The sequence below is a fragment of the Girardinichthys multiradiatus genome, chromosome 23, assembly GCF_021462225.1.
Source record: "Girardinichthys multiradiatus isolate DD_20200921_A chromosome 23, DD_fGirMul_XY1, whole genome shotgun sequence".
Classification (NCBI taxonomy): Eukaryota; Metazoa; Chordata; class Actinopteri; order Cyprinodontiformes; family Goodeidae; genus Girardinichthys; species Girardinichthys multiradiatus.
The window spans coordinates 20,549,927-20,569,472 of NC_061815.1; the positions used below are offsets into that span (position 1 = coordinate 20,549,927).

Sequence of the window (19,546 nt, forward strand, 5' to 3'; positions counted from 1 at the left end):
GTGAACTTGATTACGACTAAACACGTTTTACAAGCAGCAGACTGCGTGTTAAGACTGCTACATTCAACTCTCCTGAAGTTCGGTAATATTTGCGACTTTCCTGTCAGCTCTATGAGTTTAATAGATAAGTCCTTACTTCTGACTTTACGTTACAAATCCAATTTTACCACGTCCAGTTCTCCACCTGCGTTTGCTCCCTCCATTCTGAACGCAGGTGGAAAACATCGAGCAGAAGCACTGTTGGCTTGTGGGACGTGTAGTTCGTTTGACTCGCATTATAGTATAGGCTTCTTGGAAAAAAACTACACAATGGCGGCGTCGATCCAAGTTTTTTTTCCTTAAAGTTTATAACAAAGTCTCAGTTTTACATTTCCAAGGACAATTGATCCTAGTTTGTTTTCCCTCCTATTGGTTAGCTCCCGCTCCTGTCTGCTCCCGTTCATTTTTTATCCTGTACCGTCCCAATCACGTGATCTTTACTGACGCTGTCTCCCGTCCCGCGGGATTCCCGTGGAATCCCGTGACCCGTGGGACTCCCGAAAAAATGTTTACCTTGGGATGTTCTGTAAGGCAAAACAGGGAAAAAGAGACCTCGTGGGGGGTAGACCACAGCTCTGATGAGGCCAAAGTAGCTGCTGGGGTCATCAACATTTTTGTAAAGGATGGTGGGGTGCCCAAGGGGAAAGATGCATTTACATAAGGGTACAGAGATGTGTAATCCACATAGTGTACAGTTTCACCTGGCCCCGCTGTGTACCTCAACCTCATAGGGCAGGTGCGTCCACCATACAGAGCATCTCGGGGTGATAGCGGTTCGGGTGCATTAACTTTCTCAAGAAAGCTGATCACCCCGGGGTCTGATTTTTTCATTTCAGTCCACTCATGCTCCCAGATGACTTCGAGACGAAGGCCGTACACAGTTTGGAGTACCTTGCTTCTCTCAACAGTGGCTGCATAAAACTGTTCAAATGCTACCCCTCTCAAAGGACACTTGTCATGAGGCATGTAACACTTTTTACAGCCATGGAAAAAACAGCCGTAAAATACAAACGCAACTTTGACACCGTTAATCTCTGCATACTCTTCCACAGAATATGGACCAATTTTCTTTTCCCCCATGTTTAATGCATGTTCGATGTCAATTTTCCTGCTGTCTGAAATCCAGCCAAGCCATTGAATGGACGTGCTGGAAAACGTCTTACTACGACGCCTGTAGTCCAGAGGTGAGGGGATGGCCAAGGTTTTAGGAGGAAGGAAATTGGTTACAAAAACCTTCATGCAGGCTGAGGCTATCGTGACGCATTTAAGCGGATCCACACTTGTCTCCTTAAAGAACTCATCCCTGAATTTAACACAACCTTGAAATAGAATGTCCACATCATTTTTACAATAACGAATAGCTTCTTTCTTAAAGTCAAAGACCCCTTTGCTCGCTTCTCTGTACCAGCTGTTAAACGCCTGTTGTTCTTGAAGGCTCATGCGTTCTACAGCGTAGGAGGATGGAGGAGGAAAAGACCCCACATACTGGAGATGTTGCTCAGACGAGAATAGGTGGGGGAAAAAACCTTTGGTCTTATCACTAAAACCTAATGCTTTCGGCATCGCACTAAGCTTCATACACATGAAGGACAAACTATCAATGTGTTTTAACCTGTAATCAGGGTCGGTTAAACAGAGAACTTTACTTCCCTGCATGATGAGATGAGGTTTAATGCCTAACTGCAGCATAACTGTGAGAATCAGGTAGCTGTCATATCCACGCGCGTTATGAGCTATTAAGGTAAAGCCTCTGTACATCGGTCTCCTGAAATGGAGAAGTAATTTTTGGGTGCAATTCAATCCATAAGCATGCCATTCCTCACTTTTCAGCATTTTAACACAGACCAGATAGGTGATATGCACACCGTTCTCGTCAATGAAGCATTCAAAATCATAAAAAAACAGTTTATCATCTAACTGATTACAGGCTTGGGTGGTTTGAATGTAACACAGATGACCATCGCACGTCACATCTGAATCAGGAGGTATATTCTCACCGCAAATACGGCATTTTACATTACACACGTGTGGTTTATCCTGCTTGCTGATTGGAATAACGTATATCATTTTGCACACCTTGCACAGTTTTACCAACTCACAGTCACTCATGGGCCTGTCAGCACTAGGTCTTTTGCGAGGTTCCCTGTGTCTACTGAAACAAGAAGAGTTACGACAAATTCTGTGACAACCTGCACAGGCGACAGGTTCGTTAATTTCACGCATACACTGGTATGAGTGACACACCGGACAATAGCCTTCACAATGGTGTGTGTCTGGCTTCTCATAGCTCCCGTAACAATATGCACAGATGTATCTCGATCCTATAAAACCCTTGAGATTTTTTATCCCATAGTAGTGACCTTGAAATAACAGCAGAAAGAGAGGGTTTGATCGATCAGGGAAACTGGTCTCAAATTTACACAGAGCTGCAGAGCCTGTAACGGTCCTGTGAAACACTACAATTTTTCTCTTCAGAATGTTTTCAAATTTACCAATGTCACGGAAAGTTACTGCTGTCTGATCATCTAAACCAGCCCTGTGTTGCCACTCCCTCCCGAGCTCTAAAGCCTGATTATCAGTAAGGTTAGAGTCAGAGACATATGTGCAAGACTTATGGCAAAGCATAACTGATTACCGGTATTATCTACAATATACAGGTGACGCTTTTTCTTCTAAGCAGTTCACAGTCTAACGTTCTTTTAACCTTACGTTTTGACCCTCTGCATTTCAGCGTTGGACTGTACTAACTCATCCAGAAAATCCTCAAAAGCAGGCAGAATCATATTCCCATCATCGTTAATGGTAAACGTGACATTACGGTTCAGATTTTCCCCGACTAATTCTAGCTGCACAACATCGTTACGTCTGGCTAAAGATGTTGCAGTATCGGCTAATTCACTGAGAATACGCATGATGTTTATATAGGCTGCAGTGAGATCAGGGACATTCCCAGGGCAGGGAGGCGGGATGGTAAAAGGTCTCCTTCTTTCAATGTTATTAAAATGTTCACGTTCAACAGTCGCAGGATGATCTCCCTCAACCTGATCAGGGTTGAGTGCAACCTCTGGATTGAAATTGATGCCATGCGGCCCAGTATGATCAGCGGCGTGTGACGTTGAAGGAATTTGTAAGTCAGCTGATTCATTTTGCTGAATGCTGGGTGGAGATGGTGTTCTATTTAAGTCTTCAACAGCCTGTTCTAGCTAGCTTAAAAAGTCACCGTACAGATTTTGATTTATTACATTTTCACTGTTAGCAGGAGATGCATTTAACCCGATGTTATCTGCTACATCAGCATTAACAGGAATTTCATTAAGTTGAGCAACAACATTCCTTATCTCATTCAGCGCATGTGTGATCTGGCTATCCATATTAACTTGAGTATCAGAAGAAGAAGAATAAGACCCAGGGATCAGTTTAAATTACCTTGATATCAGCGCAATGTTTCAGTAACAATGTCTGACATGCAGCCAGAAGCGTTAAACTTGATGCTTTATTACAACGGTCACGTAAGGATAGGGGAACTCTCTGTCTGTGCTGTTGCTGTCCAGGTCTTGATGAAATCTGCTCCACCATCAACGTTGCCTCTGGAAAGATAAAGAAAAAATAAATTAATTAAATATCCAAATTAATTCAGTAGGTAAATGAGTATAAGAAGAATTAAACTTACCATTCAATAAACTTCTAACAAGCCTCGCCCTGGTATACAGAGCACAGAGTCGCCGTCTTTTCCTCAATTTAAGATATTCTGTGAAACAAAATAAAGTTACCTTAGAATGCGAGTCTTTTGAAAAAAAAGAAAAACAAATCTTGTTTCTGTGAAGATTTGGATAGAACAGAATTTGAATATAACTATAACTTACTCCGTACACGGGTTATTTGAACGGTTCCGTGTGGTTCCAGCTCTTCCTGCACTGAACTGGTACAGTTCTGCTTAATGTTATCCAGGCTTGGGTTCTGGATTAAATCATTCGATATATCTGTAAAATATTTTATCAGGGTTAAAACAAGTCTGCAATATCGCATAGACCTATGAAAACATATGCTTAGATATATATATATATATATATATATATATATATTTTTTTTTTTGACTTACTCTCCTCTTCCGGAGCTGTTAATTTTTCCGGCGCACGGTCAGGGGACTGTGGCACATGAATGGCTTCGCCCTCTATTTCATGTTTAGCTGGGATCGGATTGTCTTTTTTAAAGACAAGTTTCCGTCTCAACTTTGATTTTTTCGGAGGCAGACGGTTACAAACGCTGACCTCTCCAACGTTCAGGAATACGTCTCTTGTTAAATCTTTAAGTAGAATTTATTTCATTCATTTTTTAAATCACAAAATAGCATTCACCAGTTGACTAAACCAGATGTTTTTGCAATTAATAATTACCATAGTCAGACTGTGTAAAAACAATACCATCCAGCTCGTCACTCGTGGGTTCTAAAGAATATAAGTTAAACATTATTATTATCCAATGAGCATTCACAAGCACTTAAATAATTCTTAAAGATGAATACTTACTACTGAAGATTGCGTTGTATCTTTCGATAGAAGCAGAATGTTCACCACCTTCTTCGTTTCCTGAAATATTTTTCGACATTTTTTTTTCTGCTTCTCCTTACAAATGTTCTAAAAATATTTCAGTGTAACTGGTTAAAAATAAACTTTTAGCTACCAGATTTGAAGCCGGTCTCCCAGTAAAGATTGCGCTGTATCTCTCGATAGAACCAGGATGACTGACTACGCTACCTTCAGCGCGCATAGTTACGCCCCTTGGCCACACCCCCCCCGAGACACCTCAGCAACAGCACAGACGTGTTAATTCAATAAACAGGGAATGGGAATTGTCAGAGACAATGCTCGAGACTTATAGCCAGGAAAAGAGCACATTCCTCTTAATTACTTTGACTACAGTTGGTGTGAAGACTGTCTGAGACAATACACAAGAAACAGCTGCGGATGTCTGAGGTCTGGTCACCTATTCATTAAACAGTGGATGTGTATTGACTGAGACAATGCTCCAGACTATGGGCCAGGAAAAGAGCACTGTCAGTGTGAAGACTTTGTCTGAGACAATACACAAGAAACAGCTGTGGATGCCTTAATTCAATAAACAGTGACTGAGAATTTTATAACGTTTATTTTTTATTTTTTCAGTTAATTTATTTCTCTGTTTTAGATCATCTCTACAAGTTACTGGTGCAGATTAGATTGCTCAAACATTTGAGCAGAGGAAGAAAGGTTCTGTATCTACTTTTTGTCTCCTTGTTTTTTAGATGTAAAAACATCCATCTAAATAACCCCTGTGTTAAAACAAAATTAATTTACAATTCTGTCAGGTTCTCTCTTTTTATCAGAATTTTGTGTGATGTGCCTGCATTAACCTGAGTGACCTTTTAAAGTGGATAAACTACATGTTTTGTTTTTAGATGTAAAAAACATCTAAAAACATACAATTAGAAAGATTCGCTTCCTTGTAATGACAACATCTGGCTAATGACAACATCCGGTTAATGACGATATCCGGCTAATGACGATATCCGGTTAATGACGACATCCGGTTAATAATGATATCCGGTTACGTCACAGGAAGGCCCACCACCGGAAGTTCCGCCCTAGGATGTCCCAGCCACCGGAAGTCCCAAAATTTTCACACTTCATTTGATTGAAGGATGTACATTTAGTCTCTCTGATGTGAACCAAAGTTTATGTTGACACCACACACCGTCAGGATGATGATCAAGTAGGTATACAAATCTCCAAGGCGCATTGTTAGAGAACTGCAACAACTAGTTGTATTTTGGAATGATCAAGTCTCCATAACAACAATTAGATCTATTTGCCAGGAATGGCTTGCAAAAATATTTTCAGACTTACCATTACAAGCATAAATGTGTGACTTTTGCTAACCCCCTTAGTGGGACTTTTACTGGAACGTCGTTATTATGTCAGATGAGACTTAGCTTTTCAGCAACAAACACTCAAGTTGGGTTTGGCAGGAGGATGAAAAGGTAGAGAAGCATCTCATGCCCACCGTTAAGTATGGTGGAGGATCCGCAATGCTGTGGGCCTGTTTCTCTTCCAAAGGAGGTAGGAACATTTAAAACCCACACCTGTAAAAATGTCTGACATTATTGGCTCCTAATATCAGAACATTTTGAATACAATTCTGGTGGATGCCGCCAAATAAAACAAAAATGTTTTTAGTGGATCAATTACATGGCCAAAATAAAACAGAAGTTATTCACCAGACAGCAAATCACCCTTTCTTAAATGGACATCTGAGTCTCCAGACCTGCATCCTATAGAAGATCTGTGGGTTGAGGTAAAGATAGAAATGCAGAGTAGAAAGGACAGTTCTGGGGACAATGTTTATATTGTCCCAGAAGAATAATTAAAGATCCCTCTCTCTGTATGCTCCACCCTTATGAAATGTTATAGATTTCATTTTTTTTAGCACAAGGGGTTATAAAATTGATTATGTTCAGTAATAACAACAAGTATTAACACAGGATTTGTTTTCTCACCTGAATAAATCTATACAATTAAAGGTTTGATTTTTCTGCATGCAAAAATGCTAAATAAATCTCATTGTTTCAGTTTGTCAACAAGTAAAGGTGCACCAGTATGGATTCGGTGGAAATTTCCTGATTTCTCATATTTTGCAAAGTTTCCACCTCTCAATAGAAGTTTAGTCAAGAGTATAGGAAGACAGAGAATAGCAAAGATTTTTTTCCTTTCTTTTTTCTTATGAGTTTTCATTAATTATCTATGGCTAAGAGCGGAGGCAATCAATTCACCAAATAAAATAAAATAAATAAATCTGTATAATATCTGAGTCAAAGTAATTCTTCATGAAAGAAAGACTTATAATTGTGTTAAAAGTATGTTCATGTCCTTCATGTTCATTCAACAAGGGTTGTTTTCTTTTGGTAGATCTGGCTTATAAGAGAGTCACCCCTTTGCAACACATTGATTAAACAACATTTATAGTATTAGTAAGATACTTTTTCATCTTAACATCAATAATTTCCTACCTACTGGAATAAATCTAGCTCTTTAAAATGTAGAGTTACCTGATTAAATTTTATTATGTATGCACACACAAGGAGTAATGGATTACTGGATTATTATTGTATTGGCTGCAGTATTCTGACATTTGCCATGTGCAAGTACTCAGTTGTGTTGCCCGATATGAATCTAAAATGCAGAACCCACCTGTTCCAATATAGTATTGATCCGGTCCACCTCGCAGTCGATCACATAGCGCTTCTCCTGCCTCCTGTCCATCTCTTCAATGATCCGCTTGAACTCTGCCGCGTCTGTGGTGCTGCTGACAGAGCGAGCGGTCACCTGCCAGTTGTTGGCCACTGCTGCCTCCATAATGGACTGCAGGATGGAAAAACCTGGAGAGAAAGAGAGTATGACTCAGAGGATTAAAAAAAATTAAACACCGGCTGGGTCAAAGAAGTAATTATGCAAGGGCAGCCTGACTTCTGAAATGTTCTGGTGGTTAATAGAGGTTAGAAGGGTCATCTCATTAAAATTAAAGTATGTGGACATCTGGAGGGCCAAAATATTTTCTATTGTTTGAACAATTTGTGTGCAAAACTGTAGAAATTTTCATTTGTATATTAAAAAGGGATTGCATCTCCACATTATTAAAAGATCAGTAAGCGATTTTATTGCACTTGGCATCTATTAAATGATGCCATTTAGCTCAGCCACATGTTGACTTTGACTTTGCTGTGAAACACGCTGCGCCCCTTCTCTCCTTGGAGAATTGTGCCAGAGCATTTAAAGACAAAGACAATAAAAGATTCATCCAGGCTGGTGTTATAGAGAGAGAGAGATCATTATGTTATGAGAAGAATGGGGAATGAGCCCTTCTAATGATTAATTCACATGTGAAATATTTTCATTTAACAGTGCACTCAGAAACACTGTGGTCAAATCACATACCACAGAATGAATAATGTAGCCCTAATTCTGGGGGGATGAATTGCATGTAGCACAAGCTGAAATAAAAATGGCTTAACTCATCTCCAGTGTTTAACAAGTGACAATGAACATGGAAGGTTATTCAAACACACTGTTGGTAATTTATTAAAAACCAAGGACAATGAAATTGCAAATTGAAAGTCAAATAAGCCTCTTTTCCATACCTCTGTTCATTTTTCATTGTCTGACATGTGGGTAACTAATACAGAAAAGGGGAAAGAAAAAGGTGAGAAACTATACCAAATTCTGGCAGATACATATAGATTTTATATTAGGATTTATATAGCTTGGTGTGAGAGGAAGTTATGCAGATTTCCTGACACACTTTGATAAGCAGTGGACAAAGTAAACATTTCTCTTTTTTACTACTGTATAAGCACTTTCTCTAAGCAACCATTTCTCCAAAGTTAAAAAATGATAAAGGAAGAAAAAATACTACAAATAGAAACAAACAATAATGTTAGTTTTCCTGTCTAGTCCACTTTATCTTTGTGGTCTAGAAGGTTTTGGTTTGGGAATGCTTTGAGACTTCTTAATGCATATGTGTCTATGGCTACGTTCACACTGCAGGTCTTAATGCTCAGTTCACATTTTTTTTTGTGAAATATGATTTTTTTGTGTGGTCGTTCACATTTCCAAATATATATGACTTGTAGTGATATTCTGTGTGAACTGCATTCATACAACTTAAGTGTCCTGCATGCGCAGTAGACGACGCAATGACGTCACATGTAGCGAGCGTGCTTAGTGTTTGCAGAAGTAAATATGGATGGAAATGTTGGACTGTATCTTGCGATTTTTAAGTTGTTTTACAACCGGAGCCAGCACATTAACGATGCAATATTTTTCTAAAGAAGATTGAAAAGAAAGTGAGTCACATCCGCCATGGTTGTTGTTTTTCTTTCCGCTTCCGCGTAGCAGGACCCAGAATAGTGACGTTTGTCGAGTATCAATGACGTAGAGGTCAAATAAATGCAACCTGGCCGTACAGACACAGGTCACATTTGAAAAGATCAGATACGTATCGGATTTAGGACCACATATCCAAGTGGCCTGTTATTTGAAACAAATCGGATGTGTGTCATTCAGACTGTCATAAAAAGTTTTAATATATGTTGCATAAGGGCAAACAAATCGGATTTGGGTCACTACAAGCTGCAGTGTGAATGCAGCCTATGATTCCCAACACAGCCACATCACCGCAACATAACCTTTTGCAGTGTAGCAAAATAAAAATAAAAAAAGGAGGTTGACACAGTGCGTCATCTTTCCAAAGGAAAAGAGTCATGCTGCCTAGAGACTGTGGACTACCGGATCTGGTTTTCAGAATAAATCAGCAGCTAGCCAGTACTTGTTGCACAGCACATTCCCTTATTAATGATGTTTAAAAACATTGGTTTAACAGTCAACTTTAGGTTTTTGGACACAGTGATATTCAGAAATCTGTCTAGACTAATATAAATCTATATAAATATCTGGTAAAACAAAGTTCCGCCTCTACTCCAACTGAGGAACTTTTCAGTAAGTAAATTTAAAAGTCTTAAAGGCGACATATCAAGCTTTTAAATTCTTCCTTTTTACACTTAAATCATTCAGTTGTGGTCTATATAGAGTGGAACTGCAATGCTTTTGTCTAATTTTCTTGTAATCGTAGCTCCACAGGCTCCTCTTTTATCTCTGTTCTGAGGTGCATCTGAGAGCAACTCGTTTTGGTGCGGTTTCTTTAAATACTGTTGAGGCACTTCACACCCCGCCCCCCAAAGGTCATGGAGCACTTCACTTTAACATGTTCGGCCATTTCTGTAGTTTGATAACTATCTAGCGCTGCAGAAACAAGACAAAAATGGCAAAAAACTATGTAGAACTGTTTATGTAATAATAATATTCAAAACATGCAGTATGATTCTGTCTTTGAGCTAAAAGCAGCACACAGCACTAACAAGCAGAAGGCATGATGCCACTGCTATCAACACAATGGCCAGGAGGTCAAATCAACACACAATAAATTCATGTCTAATATATAGTTTCTTGTCATTTTAGCGGTTTTTGCAGCTCACCACTTTTTTTTGTCCATCATTTCCATAGACAGAAGGAACTGACCGCTTAATCAGATGAAGTCTTTTAGCAAATCCTTCTTCATACTGGCGGACGTTGCTGAAGGCACTTGTACTTGAAGTGGGGGAAATAGGAATTTCATAATTGAGCTTGGACTCCAAAATAGCATTGAGAAATAAATATGGCGGAAATTGATCAGCCGGAGGTCCATGACCGTATTTAGCTTTTCCGCAGCACATATTGTGACGTAACAGTTGAAAAAACGTAACAGATGATAGAGAAAACTGAACGGACTGAAAAATATGACCCAAACATAATATAAAAATATCTCCACAATACCTGGAGAGACTAAATTAAACTTTTCTGCACTCTTGCAGACAACAAGTACACAACAAAATATATTCAAGGGCAACAAAAGTGGATCTCGCTTGTTACGTCACCTTTAAAGCCTACTCCACTAACATTTGGTTTTGCATATGTAAAATTGGAGCTAAGTGTTTTTGGCTTTGTCTAATTTTCAAATTCCGTGTAAAGAGAAATCTAATACTTGGTTAGCTGCCCGTATATATCTAAATTGCAGGATAAGAAACACCCACCTTTCAAAGACCACAATGAGACATGGAGTTAGCCTTAAATATCTAAAAACTAAACTTGAAAGTAAGAAAGCTAAAAGTCTGTGGAAAGGATGGTTGAATTTTATTAACCTAATAAGATCAGACTTTGTCTGAAACACAATAATTGGGACATCCCCCTAGATAGGGCTGATTTCTTTAGTTACCAATGGTATGTTCATTGGTTTATATATCTTTGGTTGTGTTATTGGTAAATTATTTCTTTAACAAAAAACTGTGAAGATATTTATCATTGCCTTGTCAATAAAAATAAAATAAATAAATATATATCTAAAATCTCCTTGGCCCAGGGTCAATCCACCTCTTAGCCAGTAATACACTCATTTTTATATTCAATAAATTTGAATATTATTGAACAGTTCATTTATCTCAGTAACTCAATTTACCAAGTGAAACACTTTTTGTAGATTAATTACGCAAAGACTGATGTTTTCAAGCCTCTGTTTTTGTTAATTATGATGATTTTATACTTACAGGCAATGAAAAAAAAAACAACATTTAAGATTAAAATATTACATCAGAGCAACAAAAAAAGTTATTTGTTCCATTTTGGTTTAATTTCATACCTGATTTCTTCTGATTCAAAATAATCAAAACTACAAAGGTACGAAATGTCAAAACAGCGACCTGACTACTAGCACCACCTGAAAGCTCGAGGCAAGTTTGATTCAGGAGAAGAAACAGGAAGAAAACACAACATACGGCAAAGCTGTCTTTATCAAAATGTCACAAAAATTATTATTTATCACCACATTTACAGTGTAATTTATCATCTCTTCCGGTGAACAGTGACTCGAATTGCAATTAATAATTTCCGCAGTCTAGAAATAGCAACTTGTGTTCTCACAGTTTTATACCCAGAGTACAAATCTACAAATCTTGTAGGAGATTGAAGAGAGTGCTTACATGTAGAGGCAAAGGAACATAATGCAAAGTTAACTTTGTTAATAAAACCTATCCTTATTGCACAATCTGGCTCAGGCATAGGGAGGGCAATAGTGACAGAGGGCAATGGGAGTTTGTTGTATGGTGAGCACCCCTCCGTCCAAGATAGAAATCAAGAAATTATTCATTCAGAACCAAAAGGAAGCATCATTGATTACCAATGAAGTACTAACTATTTTTTAAAGATCCTAAGCAATTAGTTTTGTACAATACACAGTCATGCAGACATGCACAATCTGATTTCAGCTTCAACTATATTGTTGTGAAATCGCTGAAAGAATGAAAGTTTTACAAATTGTAGCTGTGCAATAAAAATGTCCACATAACTTTATAAATTCCATCTCAAATGTGATTTCATCCTAACGGAGCCCGGCAAGTGTCAGCGGGTAAAAAAAAACAAAGCTGGTGGATATCCGCACTCACGCTTTACTAAACTGTGCGTTCAATTTTGCAATCTGTTCGCACAGATTACTAAACTACGCTTGCAGTTTCTGCAATCCGTCTGTACGGTCTGATAAACTGCGTTCAGTTTCACAATCTGTGCGCGCATATTTATCAGTGGCATCTGTTGAAAGCTTGTATGTACAGATGCCTTAGTGTAACAAAAATTATACCAGCTGTGAAGTGTGCTGATTAAAACATAGCTGTGCTTTAAGTTTATCTTAACAGACCCAATGAACTTACCTCGCAGGTGTGGGCCATGCGTCCAAACTCTCGACAGATGTTACTGAGTAATCTGCGCGTACGGATTGCAACAACTCGAATCTGGTACAAGAGGGTGCAAACTGCTCACACCTTCTGCATATAATAGTAATGTTTGTGTCGTTACACTAATTCTGCTATGGGCTTTGTGAATGAGATGAGGCATGGAACAGAGCTACAAGTTGGTGTTCATAATATTAATGAATCAAGGCCCCTGTTTTGATATGACTAAATGGATTACTGGTAGCTTACTTTCTAACAACCATTTTTGCTGTTTGTCTTACTTGATCATGAAACCTTAAATTGTGATCATGTGTAAAAAAGGTTAATTACTGAGAGGAAATCATTAGGAGAGTAACGTATTCTCGTGTCATGAGACCATGAGATATCACAAAATTAAATCTAAATAATGTTTCTCCTCAAACTGACGACTCTTGAGCAAAGCACTGTCCATTTGGTGTCAGTATATGACTTTGGTAAAGTGAGTGTTAGCAATTATCATGAGACCTGGAAATGAAGGTATGTGCTTTTAGTTTTACACCTTATATTAATGTTTGTTAGTTTTTCTGAATTAAGAAAGGAAGGTAGCAATTCACTTACTCTGTCCTACTGACAGAGCTGGCAAATAAATATCGCCCATTGGGCTGGCTGGCAACACTTGATTACAAAAGCATTGATGAAGCCTCTACCACTTTTGAATAATTTGTTTGACAGCAAAAAACAGTAACAAGACTTTAATGTATTGTAAGCAGGTATTTAAGGAGTCTGGACTGCATTTGATTCAAAATCTAAAACAGACTGGTTAAGCATGAGTTTCATAATTTAACATTGAACAGACATTCTCTATAAAAAATTGCAAAAAAAAAAATGTTATTTGTGAACTCAAAAACTGAGCTTTTTCCATCCATTTTTAAAATTAGGATCATCTTACGAGTCAAGTGTGACCTCAAATAGTCTACACTACTTATAGATTGTCTTGTTTAAAACCAAGTCAAAATAGCTGTTGAAAACATACCTGAAGAAATTTGGCTGATGTCTAAATGTATCTATGTATAAATGGAAATGAACATGTCAAATGTCAAAGAGAAGACATTGTTTTTACAAATGACACAAAATGCCTAAACCAACTGAAGCAAAAAGAAATCCAAGTGTAATATCATCAATTTAGCAGTAGCTCGCCTGCTACAGTTCCTCAGACTCCTCCACCATAAAGCTTAAGTGACAGGATGCAGGTTTGAAGAACATGGATGTATTATTAATTGGAGACATGTGCTCAGAACCTCACCAACTATCAGCCAGCTAAACAGCATGGCAGGCTTCCCAGCAGTAAAAGCTTCTCACGTTAGGAGGCGTCATGCAGATTAACTGGGTCAAAATGGTTTCTGTTGGTTTGGAAATGTTTAAGAAAGCTAGGAAAGGTAGAAAATGTCAGTGAGCTATTCTACATGCTGTAATCACATCAGCTATATGACACGTGATAAGAAGTAAGTAGAGGTTTGTTTTAGGGTTACAGGTATCTGATGGTTCTAGCTGTGCAGTTTGACAGGAACTGTTATATATCTCAGTACCTCAAGAATTAAAAGACAGAAAAGACTAACGGGAATGCAGAGAGGATTTTTGGCTTGTTTTATGCAAGTATCAGAAGAATTGTGTATCGAAAATATGTAATGTTCTTTTACATGAGATTGGAGGTGCCAAAGAAATAAAAATAAATGAATAAACATCTCCAGTGCAGAGGAGTGAAACACTGTTCTGTCAATCCGATTCAAATCATGGGGGCCTTTTATTTTGAAATTGCTGATTTGTACAGCATTTGTCTCCTCGCTGCCTCCGGCAAGCGCAAAACTGCTCAGGAACAATTGGATTCATTTAAGATTCACAGAAGATTCCATGCCTGCAGAGTTTTACATTTGTATGGAAATGAAGAGATGGAATCTGGTGGCGGTAAATAGTCTGTCCAGAAAAGGATTATTTCTGCTCTTATTCTTTTGTCTCAAGTCAGCAGAAAAGTTTGTGTTTTCTGATTTAGACTTCAGAATCTACAAAGAACAAATAATTTTTTCCTGATATATAAAGTATTTTTTGCAATAGCATGGAAAACTCTTGTACTTTTGTTACATAAAAACACAGCCTTAAATGCATTTTACCACATAATGAACTGAAGTGAAATGGAAGGAAACATACAGGAGTTTCACTTTTTATAAAAATCTGAATAGGCGTGGTATGTGTTTTTATCCGTTGTCTCTGAATCAATATTTTGTAGAACCAACTTTGACTGAGTAAAACTGTTTTGATCTAAATCCTTCCATTTTAACTCTAGTTATATGTTTAGAGCCATGGTCCTGCTAGAAGTGGACCTCTGCCCCAGTCTCAAGCTTTTTACAGCCTCTAAAGATTGCCCTGTAATGAACTCAACCAATGTTGCCATGAACTCTGAGGAGCTCCCCCCATGTGGGGAAAGTGTGTTCAGGTTGACGAGGGTTTTGCATGAAGGCCAGAATGTTTAATTCCAGCTTTTCTAGAGTCAACATGATCCTTTTGGCTATGTTTCTAATTAATGCTATTAATTCTTCCCCTGTCAATTTAAGTGGACATGTTTTCGTAGGTCTGCATATGTGCCATAATCTGTTTTATTTTTGCATGATAGATTGAACAGTGCTCAGTGTGATTTTCAAAATTTGGATAGTATTTTATAACCTAACCCTATTTTGAACTTCTCCACATCCCTAACCTGTCTGAATCAGAATCAGATTCCAGCTTTTTTTGTCAGGTTTGTGTGGACAAACAGGGAATTTGATTTCAGTTTCAAGCGCTCACAGCAAACAGATGTTTAAATATATAAACTTTAGAGCAAATTTCTTTACATATGAAAAAAGAGAACCATAGAAGGGCATGTTGGGGTAGTGCAAATATGCTTATTTAGCTAATTGAGAAACCTCTACAGCCTTTACAGAACAGCTGGATTTGTACTGAGATTTAATTGCACACCAGTCGACTGTAAAAAATAAATAAATTCCTATTTTCTTTCCACTTCATGGGTCAGCTGCTTTGTGTTTGTCAAATAATAACTTATATAATAAAATTCATAGGTTATTTTGTTGTATGTAGGTAACATCAGAAAAAAGTTTAAGGAATATGAATAATTTTGCAAAATACTAGTATTAGCTTGAATCTGCAATCAAGCATTGTCCCATGCCATGCTTGTAGCACAGATCTGCAGAAGTCAGTCACTATTTTTTAGCAAATGAGATGAGTTTGATCGTCAGCCAGTATATAATTTTATTCTCCTAAACAGCACTGGTGGGCCCTATAAATGCTCTTGATAGTGATATTTACTGCCAACATGGAAAAGATGCTGTAAATAAATGCTTTGCCAGGATCCCCACAGCTGTTTCGCATCTGAAAATGTAACAGTCACAGATACATTATGGAAGACAACAACACAGTTTCCTTATCACCTCCTATAAATCGCTGCACTACAAATACAACAGCGTGCAGCAGCTTCTGCTGATCAAGCTTCTCAGTACTAATCATACCAAGGAAACACGAATGTAATTCTATAAATCAATTTCCACTACTTCTTATTGTGATTGCTCTTGCCTTGGGTAAAACATTTCTGGGGAATTTCTTTCCATGAGTCTTCTTATGGCAGCCCAAATAGTGAGGCAATGTCACAGTGACCTCCTCTCCTGTTTCCTTTTAGGTCTGATAAAATACATCAGTGTTTCTGCAACATAACGTTGCCAGGAGACAGAACAAAAGTAAAGGTTAACTTTGATGCCTGTGATTGCGATCAGAAAAGAAAGCACTTGCTTGCATACTGCTGAGGCTGAAATATGGTTGGGTTAGATGTACACTTAAATGTTCAACACAGTAAAAAGGAGCTTCTAAACCGTTCTGTATCGAGTTGTAGTATTTATCTTTAGAAAAGTGTGAGTTCAGGCTGATTTGTATAGACTGCAATTGGGGTGAATGTATGACTCAGAGCTAATATGAAGGAACCGAGCTAGGAGACAAGAGAGAATGTCTGTGCCAATAGCGTTACTAATGGCAGAGGGACTTTGTTGGACAAAAGTTTTTTGAACATGTAAATGGGCTGTTTTCATGCCTGAACGTGGTGTTAAGTTGCTTCTTAATCTCCAAATGCTCTCTTGGAATAACTGTACAGTTTGTAGAGCAGTGTATAAACAGCTGTGTTAGATAAAAACTCAATTATTCCGACATTTTCCAGCTATCATATCCAGATGGAGCCTAAAGACGCCTCATGTGCTTATAAAAGCAGAGCTGTTGTGAACGAGATGTTGTAGCAGCGCGACATAGAGTGGCTGAGTGAGAGCTGCGGCCCTCTCCTTCGTCTGTGAACCGGTTCGTAACAGGATGAGTTTTGAAGCGTCACCCGTGGCGGCTCAGCAGTAATTGAATTGAGTTGCATCTAATCTCATTGTCCAGCTCCTTTGGTTGGCTGACTCTCATTAGGCTTCGTCACAAGACTTCCATCTCGCTTTATTTCCTCCCCTCTCAAACCCCTCCACTCATATCTTGTAGCCAATTTACACTAACGCTGTAATTCCAAGAAATATTCCAGTCCCTCTAGTAATGCACCTCAGCAATGGCCAAAACTTGACTTTCAGCTTCAGACACAACACTAGTTGCTCATTTTACACTATAAGTACATTATCACTTGCTTTTCATTAATCCTAACGCTAACTCTAGTAATTTATTGAAATGGCTAACAAAATATCATGCTTTGCTAAATTTTTCATACTAATTTTTTCATATTTACTCAAATTACAACTACAAACTTCTTTTAAGTTTTTTTATTGTTGTGCAGGATTTACAACTTCTGTTCAAAATTACAAAATCTGAGAAGTTTGGTTAGCCATTACAGTTGAAACCAAGTGTTTACATACACTTGATGATAAAGAGACAAATAACCCTTTTTTCGGCCCATTTGGTCCAATACTGCTGAGAGAACTGATGTAACCGAGTCAGGTATTGAGGCTTTGTTGCTTACACACACACTCACACACATACACACGCACACACACACACACACTCTTGTTTTGCTATATGTAGTGAGGACCATGTGTTGACTCCCATTGACTTCCATTGATTTTCAGTCATTTTCAACCCTTTCTATGCCCTAACCCTGACAATAACCCTAAACCTAACCATTACCAGTGCATGCCTAACCTTAACCTAAAGTCAATTCACACCTTAGTCCTAAACCTAACCGTTAGCAAAATAGGTCGTGAGGACCAGCAAAATGTCCTCACTTTGATGCCAAGACAGGAACACACACACACATTTTTTCCTCAAATGAACGTGGCACCTTCAGGCATCTGGAGACTATACCCAAGGACAACTTGGAGGTCGATAATTATCCTCCTAAATCCTTTGATAAACCTATTATGTGGCACAAGGAAGCAGTTTGATTGAGGTGTTACCCTAAAAAACATACACAGTTGTGCCTTACAGTTAATTTAAATCTTGTGAATTACCCTATCAAGTCAAGACATCATAATCTGGGCTTTCCAAAATGGTGAGAATGCATAGTAACATTAGTATTGAATTTCTTGATGAAATTACAAAAGAAAAATAAAATGAGAAACAAAACAAACGGAGACCAACAGTAAAGTACAAGAGTATTTAAACATTCAAAGGGGCAGGTAGAAGTATAAACTTATTTTTAACCCACCCCTTTTCTAGCAACATCATTTTGATCACTTCCTAGTCCTTTATATAAATCTTAGCCGATGTAAACTTCTGAATTACTAAACGAAAACTTCTAAATTAGAAAAATGAAAAAAAAAAAAACTAATCTATCTCTCTCTCAAATACAAATAATTTTATAAATTCTAACTGCAAATTAAGGATGGGTACCAAATTGGTACTTTTATAGGTACCAGCCAAATTCTGTCTGTACTACTGAGTACCGATTCACGTAAAATAAAACGGTACCATATTTCGGTACCTAAACGCATCATTGTGACAATGAAGGAGTGGAAGAGTTGGCAATTTTCCATGCAGGACATAAACACAGCATTGCATGCACAAGAGTGTAAAGACGTCAGTAGCCGCTGGTACCGTCAACAAAGCATGGTTGATAGAAAGTGCTTGAAAGTATGGCTCCACTTTTCAAAATGCGATGCAGATCACGCTCGCTGCAGTATTTTTGAGGAGAAGTGCAAGGCCAGCGGTGGGAATATTTCTAATCAGAGGATGGTCCTGGTTAAACACAAGATTTTTCTCGAGGCTAAAGAGTGCACAGTTTTTGTCAACCTCAGATCTATGGCTACAACTCCTGCTTTCGGCACCATTAGCATGCCTGCATCCATAGCGACTAGCCATCAACATGGCTGGGTTTTAATTTGTGCATTATGAAGAAAAAACACAGCATAGTCAGTTAAGTTTTGCTGGATGTTGTTTTGATACATTCAATAAAGTTTATATATTGAGAAATAAATATGTTAAATATAATTTTTTTGAGATTTTCTTATTAAATGAATTACCATTGATTACCACATAAACACATACAAAAGTATCGAAAACTGGTACTGCGGAGTAGCGGTATCTATTCCCAAGTACCGGGTATTGGTACTGTATCTGTTCAAATATGAAAGGTACCCATTCCTACTGCAAATATCTGGTATGAGCCATTTTCTTAAGCCCTACTTGAATCAATATTTTGTAGAACCACCCATTCTTTGCAAATATAACATAACAATCTTTCAGATCATGTCTCTACCAGCTTTGCATATCTTCAGTCAGAATAGTTTGCCCATTTGTCTTTGCAAAAGCTCTGCACAATTAGAAAATGAAAAAATTACAAAGTCACTTCATTTGATTCAAATTGGATGGAGAGCATCTTCAAACATAATTTTTTAAGTCTTGCCACAGACTCTCAGCTGGATTTCAGTCTGGCTGCATTTCTAGGGTTGTTCTCCTGCTGGAAGGTGAATCTTCATCTGAGTCTCAAGTTTTTCACATCCTCTAACAGATTTTCTCCCAGGATTGCCATGTATCTATCTTCCCATCAACTCAACTCGACCATTTTCCCTTTTCCTGATGAAGAAGAGAAGCAGAGTGATGCTGCCACATCTCTGATCATGGGAATGGTGTGTTCATGATGATGTGCAATGTTTCACGCCACAGATAGCATTTAGT

The 19,546-nt window shown here is 38.1% G+C and overlaps 1 protein-coding gene across 4 annotated transcripts in view; it reads right to left on the reverse strand.

The window, feature by feature from the left end:
- The window catches only part of gria3b (glutamate receptor, ionotropic, AMPA 3b), a 155,769-nt gene that overhangs the window by 78,444 nt on the left and 57,779 nt on the right, over positions 1-19,546 (reverse strand). For all 4 annotated transcript variants that reach the window (XR_007036274.1, XM_047353114.1, XM_047353113.1 and 1 more), the window contains exon 4: positions 7,263-7,450. Coding sequence is in view for 3 of the 4 variants with exons in the window: in XM_047353114.1 (XP_047209070.1) it covers positions 7,263-7,450 (188 nt within the window). In the remaining variant the exon portion in view is untranslated. The remainder of the gene's footprint in view (positions 1-7,262; positions 7,451-19,546) is intronic.